General features: G+C 30.4%; 3 protein-coding genes across 8 annotated transcripts in view; all 3 read left to right on the plus strand.

The window, feature by feature from the left end:
* The first annotated feature begins 449 nt into the window (after nucleotides 1-449).
* Nucleotides 450-4,839, plus strand: LOC117204175 (bifunctional peptidase and arginyl-hydroxylase JMJD5-like). 5 transcript variants are annotated; one of them, XM_033441347.1, is made up of 8 exons: nucleotides 450-492; nucleotides 1,900-2,061; nucleotides 2,834-2,978; nucleotides 3,077-3,248; nucleotides 3,351-3,515; nucleotides 3,689-3,906; nucleotides 3,993-4,145; nucleotides 4,472-4,729. In XM_033441347.1, the coding sequence occupies exons 2-8, from the start codon at nucleotides 1,922-1,924 to the stop codon at nucleotides 4,727-4,729; spliced, it is 1,251 nt and encodes a 416-aa protein (XP_033297238.1). In that variant the 5' UTR covers nucleotides 450-492; nucleotides 1,900-1,921. The 5 variants fall into 5 exon arrangements, with proteins under 5 accessions (XP_033297238.1, XP_033297235.1, XP_033297237.1 ...); XM_033441344.1 differs by lacking the exon at nucleotides 450-492 and adding an exon at nucleotides 1,207-1,222; XM_033441346.1 differs by lacking the exon at nucleotides 450-492 and adding an exon at nucleotides 1,496-1,628.
* On the plus strand, nucleotides 1,207-1,880 carry LOC117204184 (UDP-N-acetylglucosamine transferase subunit ALG14 homolog). The gene has a single exon (XM_033441361.1). It carries the CDS (start codon nucleotides 1,221-1,223, stop codon nucleotides 1,857-1,859), a length of 639 nt encoding a protein of 212 aa, XP_033297252.1. The 5' UTR covers nucleotides 1,207-1,220; the 3' UTR covers nucleotides 1,860-1,880.
* Nucleotides 4,840-6,073: 1,234 nt separating the features above from the next.
* Nucleotides 6,074-18,591, plus strand: part of LOC117204142 (ankyrin-3-like) — a 35,147-nt gene continuing 22,629 nt past the window's right edge. The window contains exons 1-14 of one of the 2 annotated variants that reach the window (XM_033441276.1): nucleotides 6,074-6,362; nucleotides 10,458-10,559; nucleotides 10,684-10,816; nucleotides 10,899-11,062; nucleotides 11,229-11,384; nucleotides 11,516-11,644; nucleotides 11,714-11,911; nucleotides 12,051-12,347; nucleotides 13,184-13,381; nucleotides 13,742-13,888; nucleotides 16,650-16,799; nucleotides 17,171-17,311; nucleotides 17,597-17,752; nucleotides 18,193-18,489. In XM_033441276.1, the coding sequence (XP_033297167.1) occupies nucleotides 6,321-6,362; nucleotides 10,458-10,559; nucleotides 10,684-10,816; nucleotides 10,899-11,062; nucleotides 11,229-11,384; nucleotides 11,516-11,644; nucleotides 11,714-11,911; nucleotides 12,051-12,347; nucleotides 13,184-13,381; nucleotides 13,742-13,888; nucleotides 16,650-16,799; nucleotides 17,171-17,311; nucleotides 17,597-17,752; nucleotides 18,193-18,489 (2,310 nt within the window). In that variant the 5' untranslated portion in view covers nucleotides 6,074-6,320. Of the gene's footprint in view, nucleotides 6,363-8,319; nucleotides 8,586-10,457; nucleotides 10,560-10,683; nucleotides 10,817-10,898; nucleotides 11,063-11,228; nucleotides 11,385-11,515; nucleotides 11,645-11,713; nucleotides 11,912-12,050; nucleotides 12,348-13,183; nucleotides 13,382-13,741; nucleotides 14,023-16,649; nucleotides 16,800-17,170; nucleotides 17,312-17,596; nucleotides 17,753-18,192; nucleotides 18,490-18,591 lie in introns of those variants that run through there. The other variant, XM_033441277.1, reaches the window with a different exon arrangement.

Here is an 18,591-nt window from a genome sequence, read left to right on the forward strand (position 1 = left end):
AATAATTATAAATAATTATTAAAATGACGTTAATTTTAAATCAATTTCGTAGCGTTACGATTCGTGGCTATCGCGCATAGTTGACATAGCTTTTTTTTTCATTTATATGTAGTAACTTTAAATTAAACTCGTTTCAAGACCCGGCGTTGCGATATATTTCATCGAGATTGTTTTTTATCATTTTTCCAATTAACGCCCAAATTTCTTCCACTGGGATTGTGGAAATTTCTTATACTTGTCTATATTGGATAGAAAAGTAAATAGGTTCTTGCCTATGCTAGTGTGTAACTAAACAGGGTAAGTTCCTACTTTTATAGGTTCTTGTATATGCTAACTTTAGTTCACTTGAGCACTTGGCCGCATGGTGCGGCACCTGTACTGTGAACAACTAGAACTACGGGCGCGAGCACTCTCGTTTCTTGTTTGATATTATATATTCGTCAATAGTTTTATTTAACCTTGGTTGTCGGTCTAGTGGTTCGTTCTCTTAGTGTATGTTTATAACCTAAGTTTCACATTCTGTATCTGTCAATATAATATTTGTTGTTAAATTTATATAAGCAACTATTTATCTCCGTAAGATTTGCAAAGTTATAAATATTTGTTTACATACTCTCTCGAATATATTTATATTAAATTTATGACGACTAACAAAGAATTGATTATTAATCACATATTTTAATCTAATATATGTGTAATGTACGAAGTACGAAAATTTTAAGAATTCAAATCGATTGATAAGTTATTATTGTAAAAAAAGATAGCTACATTTTTATCTTCGGATCACCCATATTAATCATAGACAGATGGTACTTATACAATTAAATATATAATTAAGTATTGTTATATGTAATATATAGATTAATAATACAGTAGTGTTTATTTATATGTGAAGTAATATATATATATATATGTGTGTGTACATTAACATGTTACTAAAGTGTAGCAAATGTATGCATTGTTTAATAAATTAATAAATATATGTAGTAAATCTAAGAATGTTATACATTTTTATAATTTTTAATACTTTTGGACTAAAATCTCATGTAAATGCATACATTAACTAATTGAAGTACTTTTTTTAGAAAAACTTTTATTAGATTTTATGCTTTCATGACATATATATGTAATAATTAACAATTTATTTTGTTTTGGCTTATCTAAAGCAGCTCGATAGATTGATTATTTTAATTTAAATTGTTACAGGTTATACTACAAAAATGTACGCGATATATTACATTTCTATTTGTATAATTGTTTGTATGATAATCATTGCAAGAATATATTTTGTAATGTTTCCTACATATAAAACAAGCGGAAGGAAATCGATTCGAAATAAACCAATTAAAACAATGATTGTATTAGGATCTGGAGGACATACAGCAGAAATGATAAGAATACTTAATTATTTAAGCTTTAGAAATTACTCGCCAAGAATATATGTGTATGCTGATACAGATTCAATGAGCATTGAAAAAGTTAAATATTTAGAAAAGAATAATGTAGATTATAAGATAATTAAAATTCGTAGAAGCAGAGAAATTCATCAGTCATACTATACATCTATTTATAGTACTATTTATGCAACTCTGGAATCAATTCCTTACTTGTGGAGAGAATGTCCAGAGTTACTTCTATGTAATGGTCCAGGAACTTGTGTCCCTTTATGTATAGTAGCATTCTTATTTAAAGTATTTTGTATCGCGCAAACTACTATAATATTTGTTGAAAGTTTTTGCAGAGTCAAAACATTGTCATTAACAGGAAAAATTTTGTATTATATAGCAGATTACCAAATAGTACAATGGCCATATTTACAAGAACCAGATGACAAAAGTAGTAAAATATTTTATTTCTAAATAAAATAACTTTAATTTATACCTATGATTTATTTTCTAGTTGCATACATCATTTTTAAAAAATGTCTAATTGCACAATTATTGCCAACTTTATATCTTGGAATCTATTAGCTGAAAATATAGAAAATCATTTACCTATTGAAATGAAGATACACTTGTCATCGGTAGAAAGCAATTTAAAAACATCCATTGAAGATAAAATGTAAATAGAAATTTTTATATAATTGTATAAAATAATTATAAAAATAAAAAAAATCAAATTTTACTTCATGATTTTTTTATTACGCATACATAATTATAATTACATGAATATATTTAAACTTCACAGAAATAATTTATAATAATACTCTATTTAATACTTAAATTATATTTTTTATTAATTGAAAAATAAAAGGAAACAAGATTAGCATGAGTTAGAAAAACAGAAGCAATATTTATAACTCTCTTGGAGATCATTTTAAAGTTATCAAATTGAATTAAATTTATACTACATTTTATAGAGACATATATTGTTTATTTATTACAAATATGTTATAGCTATATTATTGTAGCTATATTATAGTAATATAGCTATAATGTGATTTCTAAAAGTAATTTTAAAATAACAAATTTTTATTCGTTTAATTCCTTCTTTTAAGGCTTCAAATTTATCTGATAATAAACAGTAATATATAAACATTTATCTAGTATTGTCAATATTATATTCAAAAATAAAATTAATGTAATTTCTCTTTAACTCTGTATGTGCTTCACTAAAAGCATAATTAAATATAATTATATATTATTTTATGTAAATTTGAAGATCTTTAAATGATATTGGGTCCATTTATATTATTTTATGTTACTTATTTAGCTATAATTATGGGATAGTATATACTATAAAACAAACTGCTATATAGCTTTATATATTTCAATCGTACTTTTTACATAAAAATGGTAAGAATGATATTTAATCCTTATCTTTTTTATGGAAGGATTCCATCGATAAAATGGATAAAAAATTCGTTAATAGTAGTTGAAGCTTGTATGGATAAAACGTGGGAAGTACTAAATTCTGGTCACTGGCAATTTGTTCCAATTGAATATCGATACTGTTACACATTATGTACTATCTTAAAGGTAATATAACATATTAATCATTCCGTTGAATGTATCTTATACTATATGTTATATCATATTTATGTAAGTGTTTGTAATTTGATACTCTATATCTACAGGCAGTTCTACTGGAGCTTCAGCACAATAATGATACTAAACAATTTACAAAGAATACAATTTTATTGAGGAACATTATTCAGCAGATTGATAAAGGTATTCTATTAGGAGCACCGCTTCCAAATGTAATTGATTTATTACCAAAAGTTGCTTCAATGTTGAATAGTTGTATCAGTAAGTCTTACTTATTATAATACCATATGTGTGTTTATGATAGTGTTAATGTATTGTATGTATCAATAGCTGTTTCATGTGATTATTCGTTATCTTCTTCAGCAGAGTCATTGGGAGAGTTAGATGTAGAAGAATTAATTATTGATTCTGAAAGTTTATATAATTTTATATTGCCGGGATTTACTGAAATTGTTCAGTATGTTGAACCATCGATGGAATTATTTTACACAAAAATATTTATGCCAAAAGTACCAGCAATAATGAAAGGTAACATTTCTTTATCAATCTGTATATTTGAATATGTTCTTGTTATATCATGTCAATTTTAAAACAGGAAAGAAGATTATTTCTAAGCTATTCTAGTGTATATATACAGTTGATATCTTTTTTTTATTAATTTCTATTGTAATTTAATTTGAAATACATGTAATATATTTTAGGATGTATCAAACACTGGAAAGCTCTAGAACAGTGGAAAGATCTAAAGTATTTAATTAGCGTAGCTGGAAGTAGAACGGTTCCTATTGAAATTGGTTCACGTTATACCGATGAAAATTGGTCACAGCAGCTTCTTAGTTTTTCAGAATTTCTACAAAAATATGTATTAACGAAAGGTGACCAAGTTGGTTACTTAGCTCAACATCAATTATTTGAACAGGTTTTGTTTTTTATCTCTCGATATTTGTTATAGTTTTAACGTTTCTAACGAAAATCTAAATATCAATTATGTCAAAATGATTTTAGATTCCTGAATTGAAAGATGATTTTACAGTTCCTGAATATTGTAACTTTACAGACAATGATGATGTGGAACAACCAGATATAAATGCTTGGTTTGGACCTAGCGGAACTGTTTCACCTCTACATTTCGATCCTAAAAATAATCTTTTGTGCCAAGTATGAAAATTAATTGTCATTCTATGATAAGATATAAGTTAAATTATTTGCGAAAAAAAATAATATAATATAGTTTATTGTATATACTAAATCTCAAATTTTTGCTACATAATTTCATTATTTATTATTGAACATTATTGTATATAGAATTTAATTATTGTCATTCCTAATTTTTAACTTCTTCTATTTTAGAAAAGTAAATTATTATTTTTATACCTCTGTATTGTTATATTATATAATTATAATCTAATAGCTTTGTATTTGTATTAGATTAGTATATAATTTAGTATATTAACTTATAGTATTGGCTTTTTACTAAATTTTAGATATTTGGACACAAACGGGTCATTCTATATCACCCAAATGATTCATCTAATTTGTATCCATATGATACAAGATTATTGAATAACACTGCACAAGTTGATCCTTTGAATCCAAATTATGAGAAATGGCCTAATTTTAGCAAAGCTAAAGGTTTGATGACCTATTTGAGACCTGGAGAAATACTTTACATTCCTCCAAAATGGTGGCATCATGTAACTTCTTTGACTCCAAGCTTTTCGATTAGTTTCTGGTGGAGTTAAGTACGAAAGAATATATTTATAAATTATTAACGTGCTTGTAATGCTCCCCATGTACGATGATTTACTACAGTATTTGAAAGTTTTAATAAATACAGTATATATGTATGTTAAATTAAAGTTTTCTAAATAATAGAAGATAGAAAATAAATGAGATAAGTAGATAAAAGAAAATATATATTTTCAATACATATATATTTATTTATGATCATAAGAATAATTCATACGGTAGATAAAAACTAATTAAGAAAGGCAAAGAGAGAAATGGGAATAAAAGGAATATTGTCTAATACACGCGTAAATATGAGAAATTATGGGAGCATAGTGAAAGAAGAAATACATGAAATTATTCCCCCAATCTTACACAAATTTTCAATTAATATTTGATAAAATTGATTGAATAATAAGAAGAAAGAGATGGAGTGAATAAAAATGACTAAGATAATAAGTAAGTAATAAACAAGAAATCAATACAAAGAAGATGAAAAGAAAAGAAATGTTTGTCAATTTAAAAAAGATGAATTATATTGGTATTCTGCATATTTGTTATCGCTTGATTGGTTGACAGTACGTAAAATAAGGATAAAGTCCTGGATCTACTACGGATATAAAGTGTTAGATGAAATTTACTTTACATGTGTTACAGGACAAATAATTATTTTAATTTTATGTTAGATCGCTCACATGACGAGGGGAAGGACAGAAAATTTGAGAATAAAGATGAAAACAATACACACACGGATATTCAAATTTTAATACAAAAATATAAATGAAGAAAAACAAAAATCGTACATCAAAAAAATGGATTAACAATATTTTGTATAATTTTCTTCTAACGAAATGTATTAAAAATTGATAATCCTTATATCTTTTTACTACTTTGTCATAAATAACTTCTAATCCATGAATTATTACTGTATAAAAATTTTACGTTTATTACGTTTCATACATACTTATATAACTATGTATAAAATAAAAAGATATTTAATTTTTTATAATTATTTTGTTATCTGCTATTAATATAAATAATGTACTTATCATTATGATCTCTATTTCAATAATATTACATTTTTTCTTATTCTTTCTAATGGTGGTAATAGAATAACATCGAATTGTTGAATGTAAATTAAGCTGTTTAAAGGCTTATTCTAAAAAAATAATCAGAGATGATTTAATATAAGGAATGCATGCATGCATGCATCCTTCGATCTGATTTAGTAGCGATAACGATACGAAACAAGCATCTTAGGACTATTACAATTGATAAAATAAGTCAATTATGCATAATTTTCTTAACGTCAGCGAAAAAAGAAATAGAGCTTTTTAATTCAGCTATTTTTTATTTTGGACGCCAGAAAATAATATTATTACGTTAAAGCAACGATTAGCAAAACAGAATAGTGCTAAGTATGTTTGATTGGTTTAAATAAAATATGTATATGCAAATCATTGAAGCAGATGCACCACAAAGGCGTTCATGAGAATAAAACGGAATGCTATAAATACCCTCTGACCTACGTTTTCAGTATAGAGTGTAGAAAATATACGTATACGTAAAGTCTGTCAAACGAAATACACAGTTTATTATTTGGGAATGACGACAGAGGAGGCATTTCCACCGATCATTAAGTTCCAGGTAAAAATGTGTGAAAATAACATATGTCAAAGGATGTGCAACATATTTGTGCTAAAGCTTATACCACAATGTATATGACGCATTTAAAAAATTTCTTTCCTCTTTTCAGTGCACATCGAGCTAAATATATTTCCGGGTTTTCGAAACAAATATTACAGTAATAACATCCCATGAATAATAATTGCAGCATACTATTTCTTGATAGAATTTTGATTCTCATACCCGTATCAAAAAGATATCGACTGCCTTGTTATTCTCATTACATCCATATTTACGTTGTAATATTGGCGAAAATCCAGTGTTTAAGAAGGTGAAAGATATTTTTAGAAAATTCATATAATTATCGTATTGTTGGTTCACGAAACGAAATGTGTTAGTTATGACGAAGTAGGAAGTCGCAGCAGTTTAGATTTACATACCTAAATACTATAAGCTTTACATCATTTTTCAACATAAAGTATATATAAGAGTACAATTTTTTATAATCATATCACAAACTTTAATTTGAAAACAGAGACGTTATTAATATTTAAAGACATGTAAGTGACGTTAAAGTGTTTCGATTTTATTAAACGTATTCCTTTTGTCGAAATAAATAGGTTCTCAACATCTTTTTTCTGACTTAATCAACAACAAAGACAGTGTAAAACATGTACAAAGTAAAACATAATTTCTCATATTCTAACAGTCGCAGTATTCGTGATTTCAAAGCTTCTTTTTTTTACTTATGATACATATTCTTTTGTTTTCTAAGATATAATAATATTATTTTATAAAATGTAATAATACTAATAAACGATTACTTATTTACTATATTTTATAATTCTCTTTAACCCGCCACAATTCAATTTTCATTATATCTGCAATCTGTGTATGTTTTTTTTCTACAATGTAAAATGCAGGTGATTATGTTTCGAAATTAAACGTAACGATAGGTGAATTACATGTTGTTGGTTGTAGAGAATTTTATATATAATAATTTGGAAATGTAAGATTATTATCAAGTCAGCTAACGCTCGTACAATTAAAATAATAATAAGCAGTTTGGAATGACGTTTAAAAATATTAGTAAACTCGATATATGAATATTAGTAAATTATGCGTCATAAAATATATTATTCTATTCATCGTGTGCATAAATGCATGTGCAGGAAATGCATATATTAATGGAGGAATTAAATGGGTTAAATACTGGATTTTTTGAAGACAATTTAAAGTTTTAGAATATCGATGGAATATTATTTTTAAAAGTTGTATGATTATTTAATATGTCATATTGATCGTAAGCTTTCCGTTGACTTTACTTAACTCACTTTTACCACATTTACTACATATCATAAAACAACGAGAAAGTTGGTTAATAGTCGTTTTTGAATTCGTTCGACTATCGCACATGCGTACAATCTCTCGAACGTATTATGTATTGTGTTTTCATTGCTACACTTTCCTATATATATATATATATATATATAGTACATGTACCGCATAAAAAGAAATAACCTATCTTTATCTTTTATTTCTTTCTTAGAACGTAAGTTGATCAAATTATCGCGAATGACCAATTTGCAATTTGATATCGCATATAAGGTATTTACCTAAATGTAAGTAGACTTGTTCGAAGATAAAACAATATAGAACCAGCTGTTAAAAATATCGCTATGTCCGATTGAATTTTTGTCGTCGATGTAACAAGAAATTGTATCCCACGATACATTGATGTATGTAATATCGGTGGTAATATTTGTTCGGCCGATATTCGCATGTTGAGAAACCTGGTTAATTTTCCTAGGCTGTCATACCCCTAGAGGGAGAGAAAGAGAGAGAGAGAGAGAGAGAGAGAAGGGAAGAGAAAGTATGCGTATGCGTAGGTGTGTGATCAGATTTGATAAGCGCGTGCGCATAGTGTCGGGAACCGATACACCGCATGAGTTGGTGGGAGAAAAACAAGGACAGGTATAAGAAGGGGTGAGAAAGGCAACGATGCAACCCCTGTTTTTCCCGTAATCGTTGCCGCTCGATTCTGCGCCTTGGTTTCGTATGCGGGGCGGCTCCTATATTCCTATTCATCTATCGCCGCGTTACCTCAGGAGTGCATGAATGGTGATTTAACGCGTGCCTAGAAAAAGAACCTTCGTGTTCGGCAGTTGCTGGACGAGTGAAAGAATCAGGAGGATAGTGCCTAGTCTCTTATAAAGCACGATGGTTACGGATAGTACGAGTCAGGTATGGTTCTATATATTTTGCGTAGCGAGAGGCGCCGGAATGTCGCCGGTATTTTTTCCACCCCCGACTGATCGAAGGGTGTGAACGTTGACCGATAATACCGAAATTATTCGATTTCCTTCGTTGCTAGAAAATAGTCACATCGACTTTCCGAACGCCGTTTTCCCTTACTTCGTGAATTTTCTTTGCCCCGGCATTAAATGTACCGAAACGAGCGGAACTTTAAAATTCTGCCTGATAACCATAGATAAAGCAAAAGGCAGTCGTGAGAGGGGATGATGTAAGCAAGATATACATACGTGCATACGATAAAGGTAGACGTTTTATAAGCCGGTTGTTGCCGTGCGGTTACCACTTTGCAGATATTAATTTAGAAATAATCAAAGCAACGTAACTTGCTACAAACGTTCTAGCAGACAAAATTTATCAAGCGGAATACGTCGAAGTTGTTGGTGGGATAAAGGTCATGGTCAAATCATAGCGTATAATGTAACCAATTGCATTACTCGGATCGAGTACTTGAATCAAAAGTAATACCACTTCTACGTTTCAAAATGAAGAGGACGGATAAAAATTCTATGATAATATCAGTCTATTAAAAGTTTTTCAATTATTTGTCACCTGAACGTATCTATCATCGTATTTTGTAAACGTTAAATCTGAAATTAATTTTATTGCTAATATAAGGGATTCGTACGTAAATTTTATATCGTAGTAATGAAATCATTTCGATTTTAATATGACAACATTCGTATCATTTCTGTAGATAGAGTTTTTTTTTTTCACATGGAAGTATATTTTTATACCGCATAATTTATTTATTCGTATCGTTTATCGTTTGTCGTTAATTTATGTAACTCGTTTAGATAAACGCTTTACCAAGCTGTTTCTTAAGCAATTGGCAATGTACGCAGTAGGACAAAGTATCCCAATATCGAATAGTATTATACAATTGGTACTTGTACTATAAGTATTAATTTTGCTGCATTGACCAAAGGTTAACTAACGACTGGTCATTTTAATACTCTTTGATCTCAAACGAAGCAACTTCTTCTTTTGATTATCTCCTCTATCTTATGCTTATTATTATGAATTAAATTAAATTACGAATTAAACTGCTTAATCTTGGTGCTCTTTTTGTGATTGGTCCCATAAACGTAAATGTGTACAGTCATAAAGCTGTGTAATTTTTTAAATTATAACATAGATCGCGTAAAAAATTGGTTGAAGTTAATTATACTAATTACAAAAGGTTCTTTTTATTTATTTAGGTATTTTAAATACAATTTCTTTATTTATTCAGTTTTATTTTTCCCATCTTCTTACTTCTCGTTTAAATACAAATTACTACTGCGAACTACTATGAAATTTCATATACCGTTGTTAAATATTACAAGAACAAAATTTTTATTTTGCACACTGGTCCACAAGCTAAAGATATTTAAGAAACGTTCCATTTTGCAATACCGCTGCTACGTTCAGTTACAAAGTCGTATAATATTTAATAAACATATTTACATTTTAGAACTTCGAAATATGTTTCTAATGATTACTTTATGTCAAAAAGTCATTAATCATGAAACGTGTAAAAAGACTAATTATCCAGGTGGAAATTATCCGTAACTATTCCAACTTACTATTGAACACTTTCTATCATAGAATTCTTGCTGTTGAATGAATTTTTCTTCAAGGATCCTTTTACGTAAATTTGATATATTTAGGACGATTAATACCAATCGTGAAGTAAGTGAAAGGGAAATAATCGTGGGACATTACATTACGATTGGTAGTCGTAATCGCGATTATAGAATTTACGGATTAATCGAATAAAATAAATATTAATATGTGTGTGTGTGTGTTTCTCTGATTTAGGCTGACGACACGACAGCATTTCTTCGTGCTGCTCGGTCCGGAAACCTTGAAAAAGTGATCGAATTCCTCGACACCGATCTAGATATTAATACAGCTAATTCGGTAAGTATCGAGCTAATCTATAAATCGTTCTAATTAGCCTATGTTACGTACGGATTCATTAGATGGTATCACATATCGGTTCTATATTAAATGGAAAAACTTGATGTTACGTGTCGCATTTCAGAACGGTTTAAATGCTTTACATTTAGCATCGAAAGATGGCCATGTTGAAATAGTAACAGAATTATTAAAAAGAGGCGCTAAAGTGGACGCAGCTACAAAAAAGGGGAACACTGCGTTGCACATAGCTTCACTGGGTAAATATAATTGTTTATTACTAATTCACCATAAATATATATATATATATATTACTGAATAAAATTTGTAACATGTTTCTAGCCGGCCAAGTGGAAATAGTAAATATTCTTATTCAGTATGGTGCTGCAGTTAATATTCAATCTCAAAATGGTTTTACACCTTTATACATGGCTGCTCAAGAAAACCACGATCAAGTGGTTAAATTATTGCTCGGCAATGGAGCCAATCAGAGTCTTGCTACGGAGGTGAATATTATCTGAAACTTTGCATGCCAGTATTTAAAAATTGTATTCCGCGATTGAGATGTATTTGCGCTTACTTGTTTCTCGGTTCAAACGACTCTATCTATATTCATGAAATGTTTTATGTATCTCGTAATTGGAACGGTGAAAGATAAAAATAATTTTTCAGGATGGATTTACACCTCTCGCAGTAGCGATGCAACAAGGACACGATAAAGTCGTCAGCGTTCTTTTAGAAAACGATTCTAAAGGAAAAGTTAGACTACCGGCACTTCATATCGCGGCTAAGAAAGATGATTGCAAAGCTGCGGATCTGTTGTTACAGGTGAACAACGATACTAGTAGCTGATCGTTATTGCAATTGTTATATTTCTTATTCAAACTATCGCGATTGTTTTATATCGTCTTTGAACGTCGACGTATTAAAGATGATTAATTTTTTCGTTCGTTTTTCAGAATGATCACAAACCCGATGTTACATCAAAAAGTGGTTTTACACCTTTGCATATCGCCGCCCATTACGGAAACGAAGAGATAGCACGTTTATTAATAAAGCGTGGAGCTGATGTTAATTATTTGGCAAAGGTGCGAATACATCGACATCGACAAGAGTAGTTACAAGCCTGTACTGATATTTTTCATTTCTTTTATCAGCATAATATAAGCCCTTTACATGTAGCGGCGAAGTGGGGTAAAAACAACATGGTTAAAGTATTATTAGAAAATTCTGCGCAAATCGATGCTAAAACTAGGGATGGTTTAACACCGCTTCATTGTGCTGCAAGATCTGGTCATGAACAAGTGATTACCACACTTCTTGAACATTCTGCACCAATTAGTGCACGAACGAAAGTACGTAAACGACGTTAACTGCTCGTTGTATCAACGATTTTATCGACGTATATGTTCGAAAGATATACGTACATGTAAATTGATCGACATTTCGACTTTATCGACGAACATGTCAATTCATTTCGCATACGTTTCACAGAATGGACTTGCACCGTTACATATGGCATCGCAAGGTGATCATGTGGATGCAGCAAGAGTATTATTGTATCACCGAGCGCCAGTGGACGAAGTTACGATCGATTATTTAACGTCTCTTCATGTTGCCGCGCACTGCGGCCACGTTAGAGTCGCAAAACTACTTTTGGATCGCAAAGCTGATCCAAATGCACGCGCTTTAAATGGCTTCACACCATTGCATATCGCTTGCAAGAAAAATCGAATAAAAGTTGTCGAACTCTTATTAAAACACGGAGCATCGATCGAATCTACTACCGAGGTAATTACCGTATAACGATTTTCCCCATAATTACACGTTAATTATTGCTTGTAAATCATATTCACTTGCAGAAAATAATTTCTTTCGTTCAAGTTTATTTTCTCTCTTTTTTTAAGTTATTCACCCGTTCATCGTTAATTTTCATTCTGAGTTATTCGTTTAAACGACTTAGACTTTAGAATATAATTTGGTAAAAGATGATCGAAATGATATATTTTACTATATGAAGACAAAGTACTTATATTTGTCCGGTTTGCACTCGAATCTTGGAAATGAAAAACGCTGCATCGTTTCTATCAGATTATTTTACCTTTTTCGATTACCTTTACCCGAGGATCGATAACTGTCCCTTTTAACTACTTTATCGTCATGTTTCTCCACCTAAGAGTCGTACGTTTATAAGAAAAATTTATTTTAATTAGATTAGCGCGATTCGCAAGAAATAGATGTGTTTTGAAATTGGCCAAATCGTTAAGAAGATATTTAAAATTTCTCATTTTTTTAGCGTTTGACTCAAGAACTAAGTAAAAAATGCTCGTCAGTTACTCCGCTATTATACTACGCTATTTATAAATGTATGCCTATAATTAAGATAATGAGAAAGAAACGCGTTAGAAAGGGAAATACATCAGGTTTGTTTGTTATAGAACGCTTTATAGTTCCTTGGTTACGAAAAGACTGGTTAACGGCTATTAATACTATCATGATCAATACAGATGATCATTTCTATGTATTCTATGTATGTTGATAAATATACTCCGAAGAAGAAAGTATCGGTACGAAAGTCATGGAGTCATAGTAGCAAAATGTTAATAGAAAATACATATATTTTACAGTCTGGACTGACTCCATTACATGTGGCCAGTTTTATGGGATGTATGAATATCGTGATATTTCTACTGCAACACGAAGCCAATCCTGATGTGCCAACTGTTAGGGGTGAAACACCTCTACATCTGGCAGCTAGAGCTAATCAGACAGACATTATTCGAATTTTATTACGAAATGGAGCCAAAGTTGATGCTCGTGCGAGGGTAAGTAAACAAAGAATCTTGCTTGAAAACCATATTTCCGGACGTGATCAGGTTTCCTTGATATTTTGGCAAAAATTGCACTTTGTAACAAAACGATACATATAAATGGTCACATGCGCATTCGTTGTTATTAAATGTCTCGCACATTCCATTAACCAGTCTCATTATGTTTTCTATGTTTATATCATTATCGTTATTATGCTTATCCTTTATAATACATACGCATTACGCCGTTAATTTATTATAAAAGTTATTAGTACTGATTATAAGCTATAATGATTGTACATGTGTATATACTTATATATATATATATATAATATTAACAATATGGTATATTTAGTGTATGTTCCGATTTTTTAGGAACAACAAACACCTCTTCATATTGCGTCGCGATTAAGAAATATCGATATTGTTATGTTACTTCTGCAACATGGTGCAGCAGTTGATACTACCACAAAAGATATGTACACAGCGTTGCATATCGCGGCAAAGGAAGGCCAGGAGGAGGTAATGTACAAAGAAATTTCAAAGATAGCGGATCACATCAGTACACAAAGTAGATTATATTTATTTTGGACAAGATATCGTGAATACTTTATATAGGTTCTGTAATAAAAAAAATTTCTTATTTTCCGTTGTTATATGCAGATCTGTTTTCTCTTTATCATTTACATTTCATTTCATATTCTGTTAATTAAGTTTTGTTTACACTTGTTATATTTTATGTTAAGTTATTTATCTGTAATGAATTTTAATAAAATTTTTCACCATATTAATTTATTTTTTACGTTGCCTTCTTTCAACGTTATGTTGCGTACGTCATTGTTAATATCTTGAAAATTCATAGTTTCATCTTATTATTTTCATTCTGCATTCGTATTTATGTTGCCATTTAGATTCACCTGTAAACTGATTTTTGCGAGGTAAGAAGTTGAGAAACCCTCTTCCTGTTACAAAGTAACTTTAACAACCTGATCAGTGAACGTAGTAATAAAAAATCATTGTCAGGTCATCCAATAATGTGATTTTTCCAAGAGCTAAGTTTGAAACAATGAGACAGGTTACGATTGGAATTTTCATAGAAGAGGAGTAGGAATAATTCGATAGAAAAATGGCAAAAAAAATTGTAGAGAACGGCGGAATATGTACAATGTATCACTTTCACTCGTCAACAGTTATTTCTAAAAAAGACTTGCATTACTTACATGGTACGATCTAATATACAGGATGAATCATTTAAGACTGGAAGCTGAAATATCTTCGAAACTATTAATTATATGGAAAAGTGTTTTAAACGAAAGTGGAGTAGTTTCGGGCTATTTGTTCGATATGACGAGCATTTTCGTAAGCGAATCATACGAAGATTGGTATGTATTTAGGTAACATACGTTTTTTGATGGATAAATCGATTTATTTCGGCATTCCCAATGAACAAACATTAGCTTCTTTATGTGAAAAACCATCTGTGTGCAAGACATCTTAATTGCTTAATTTTCTGCAACTTATCGTATGAAAAATAAGAAAATACCCGAAGCGATACTTTTGAGTTTATGTTACTCTTGTTCAGAGACAGACTGGTCATATACTGTGCAGAGACTCAAAGAATTCCTCTGGAAGAAACGCGTGCCTACCGTATCGATAGAAAGTGTCACATATTAAGGCCTAACTAAAATCCTATTTAATAACAATCCTATTTACAGTGTTATCCCTCGAGGGAATTCTCAGATGTTCGATATATATTGTTAATATTTTATATTTTGGTTCTTAACACTATTGTTTACGTATAAAGGGATGTTCGGACAATAAATACATATTGCCAATAAATATAAAACGTACGAGGAAGATATGGTTTGTCAATAAATATTGACGAAACATATTGTCAATATCATTTACCGACAAACCGCAATGATATTGGGAATCTTGAAATATTGACAACGTTATTGATCGTTCAAAGATACCCTTATATTCTTCTTGAAATATTTTTTATCTCTTTAGTTATGCAAAAAAAGATGGAAAGAAAATTGAATCGATTAGCTCCCTGTCAATCATAGTCTCATAGAAAATAATAATGTAATACTTAATACTAGAACTGTGACACCCAATATACAGGGTGGTTGGTAACTGGTGGTACAAGCGGAAAGGGGGTGATTCTACGCGAAAAAAGAAGTCGAAAATATAGAATAACAATTTTTCGTTCGAGGCTTTGTTTTCGAGAAAATCGACTTTGAATTTTCGCTCGGTACACGTGCTGTACGTTACAACGGATCTCGCTGTAGATCGTTGTCTCGATGGAAAAATTAAAAAAAAAATTAAGCTAGTCATCTTTTCCATTTATTTAGCAAGTTACTAACTTGAAGTCGAAAATATAGAATAAAATTTTTTTTTTAATTTCCTCCATCGAGACAACGATCTACAGTGAGATCCGTTATAACGAGACGCGATAAAGTGCGCGCGTACCGAGCGAAAATTCAAAGTCGATTTTCTCGAAAACAAAGCGTTAAACGAAAAATTTTTATTCTATATTTTCGACTTCTTTTTTCGCGTAGAATCACCCCCTTTCCGCTTGCACCACCAGTTACCAACTACCCTGTATATTTTGTACTTTGATTATACTTATTCAAGAAGAGTGATTATTACTCATGGAAGAACATTACGAAACTATGATGATATTTTGAAAAATGGTCCATTCAGAGGAGACAATAAGCAATATTCTATTTCTTGAAATAATTATTACGTGTAAAGGTAATACTTGAGTGAATATTTCAGTTTGTCGATATAGGCAATAATTTTTAATACAACTTTCCCGATATTTTTTAAAGACGTTAAACGTGCAAAGTGATTTTTGTAAAAGCAGGATTGTTTGAGAAATTCAATGTCACGATGCAAAAGTGTTTGTGTTGAACATATTGGAGAAAAATTAATTTCTTATCTATGCATAAAGGTATAAAGTAGGTATATTTAAAAATTAATTTCTTGCTTATATGTATATGTATGTATACAACCAAATGCTGCGTCGTTTATCTCACGATACGTCAAATCAGAATAAGACGCATAAGAACAAAGTGTTAGTAATATGAGGTCATCGATCAGATATCTATAAATATTATATCTGACACTATATACGTTTAATCAAAGTTATTATATTATATTTAATCTATTAAATGTAATATAACAATTTAGCATCTAAATTATTATTTGTAGCTTCCAGCTTAAAAGATTAATTATAATTTCGTTCGATGTTTTATTTAATGTATTTATATGTATACAGGTTGCAACTATTCTTGTGGAAAACAATGCTTCTCTTAAGGCTACAACTAAAAACGGCTTTACTCCTTTACATATCGCGGCTAAATATGGCAACATGAGCGTTGCTAAGATACTTTTGCAAAGGGATAGCAAATTGGACGCGCAAGGAAAGGTACGTATCAATTATTATATTTTTATTCAATATGTGTGTTATCTACATTTTTTTTACATATATGTTTTATTTAATGAAAGTTACGATTACATGTAACACGAGTACAAACTGAAAATTATGTGTCTCTTAATAATTCGATTTTATTTCTTGTCAACCTAGATATTAAAATTCTTTACCAATACTCTTACAAATGAATATTTAATTACCCTTTTATGTTCAGATTTCTGTCTATCTGTGTGTTATACAATTTAGTATCGTAATATCACAGTGTATAACAATTTACGTGTCATTATCTTATGTAAATAAACGTTTCATTATTTAGTTATACGTAATTTGTAGAATCTTTACTAAGGCGTTAAAATACGTTTCAGAATGATATTTCTCCTCTACATTTGGCATGTCATTATGACCATCCAAATGTAGCAAATCTTTTATTGGAAAAGGGCGCATCCCCCCATTTAGCTTCGCAAAATGGACATACTCCTCTACATATCGCTGCTCGTAAAAATCAGGTAATACTTACAATATAGTACGTGGCTGTAATGATTCGTTTTGGTGACCATTTAACCCGGATACGTAGCTTTTGACGACGAAAACGAATTCTAATACAATCTTTCTCTTTTTTTTTTTTTTTTTTTTGGCAGTTCTTTCACATTGCAGTCTGTCGTCGATTTAATATTGATTTCGATATTTTTAAAATTCGATTACAATTCTATTAAGAAGTTATTTGTATGATTTAAGCAATTCTAGAAAAAGATTTCAAGCGATATATAATTAATAGATTCAAAATTCTTTAGATGGATATTGCTTCGACACTCTTAGAAAATGGGGCGAATGCGAACGCCGAATCAAAAGCAGGATTCACGCCTCTACATTTAAGTGCACAAAAAGGTCACTATGATATGACGAATTTGTTGATTGAACATGGAGCTGATCCGAATCACAAGTCAAAGGTAGGAGCATTGTCTGGTAATCAAATAAAGAAGAGGAGCGAATCAATTTACATTTGTATATCGTTATATCTCTAGACTTGATAGTCGATTATCTGTAATTATTTTGAACAATTAGATTTTTGTCTTTATAGCATAAAAATGCGACCAGTTAGAAAATTTCATACTTTTACGTATATCCTTTGATATACATTGTATACGATCAAATGTTGTTTCGAATTTCTTTTTACAAACGACGGTATTACTATCGGTACTCTGTAAGTTAAAGAATTCAACTTGGAGTTGTGTTATTAAAATTACAGTTAAATTACCTCATACGTAGATATTATTCTTTTCGGTCTTTCTTATTTTTCAACGACGAGCGTTGTTTTATCGCATAATCGTCAAACGTGTTTATAATCGCATAATTGTCATCGTTAAAGGATAACGATCGTTTTGTTTAGAATGGTCTCACTGCGTTGCATCTATGCGCTCAAGAAGATTTTATTAAAGTGGCTTCTATCCTGGTGAAAAATGGTGCGAATGTAGAGAGTGAAACGGAAACTGGCTATCGGCCGATACACGTCGCGGCACATTTTGGAAACCTTTCTATGATTCGATTTCTCTTAAAACATAGCGCGACTATCGACGTAAAATCTAATCAAAATTACACCGCATTGCATCAGGCTGCTCAACAAGGTCATGCACATATTGTTAGCGCTTTATTGGAGGGAAATGCTTCGCATAAAGCACGAACCAATGTGAGTAATAATATTTCGATACATTTTCCTCCAACTGTATATACACGTATACGCTTTGTAATTGTGGAACGTTATTAATTTGTAATAATGTAGAAACACGTA

Source organism: Bombus bifarius, unplaced genomic scaffold (genome assembly GCF_011952205.1).
Source record: "Bombus bifarius isolate JDL3187 unplaced genomic scaffold, Bbif_JDL3187 scf7180000007977, whole genome shotgun sequence".
In the NCBI taxonomy this organism is placed as follows: domain Eukaryota; kingdom Metazoa; phylum Arthropoda; class Insecta; order Hymenoptera; family Apidae; genus Bombus; species Bombus bifarius.

Bases quoted from the DNA above. Each gene is read 5' to 3' on its own strand.
- LOC117204184 (XM_033441361.1), top strand. From the start codon at position 1,221: ATGTACGCGATATATTACATTTCTATTTGTATAATTGTTTGTATGATA.
- LOC117204175 (XM_033441347.1), top strand. From the start codon at position 1,922: ATGTCTAATTGCACAATTATTGCCAACTTTATATCTTGGAATCTATTA. The intron at 2,062-2,833 runs GTAAATAGAAAT...TTTTTATGGAAG, and splicing joins ACATCCATTGAAGATAAAAT to GATTCCATCGATAAAATGGA. The intron at 3,249-3,350 runs GTAAGTCTTACT...TATCTTCTTCAG, and splicing joins AATGTTGAATAGTTGTATCA to CAGAGTCATTGGGAGAGTTA.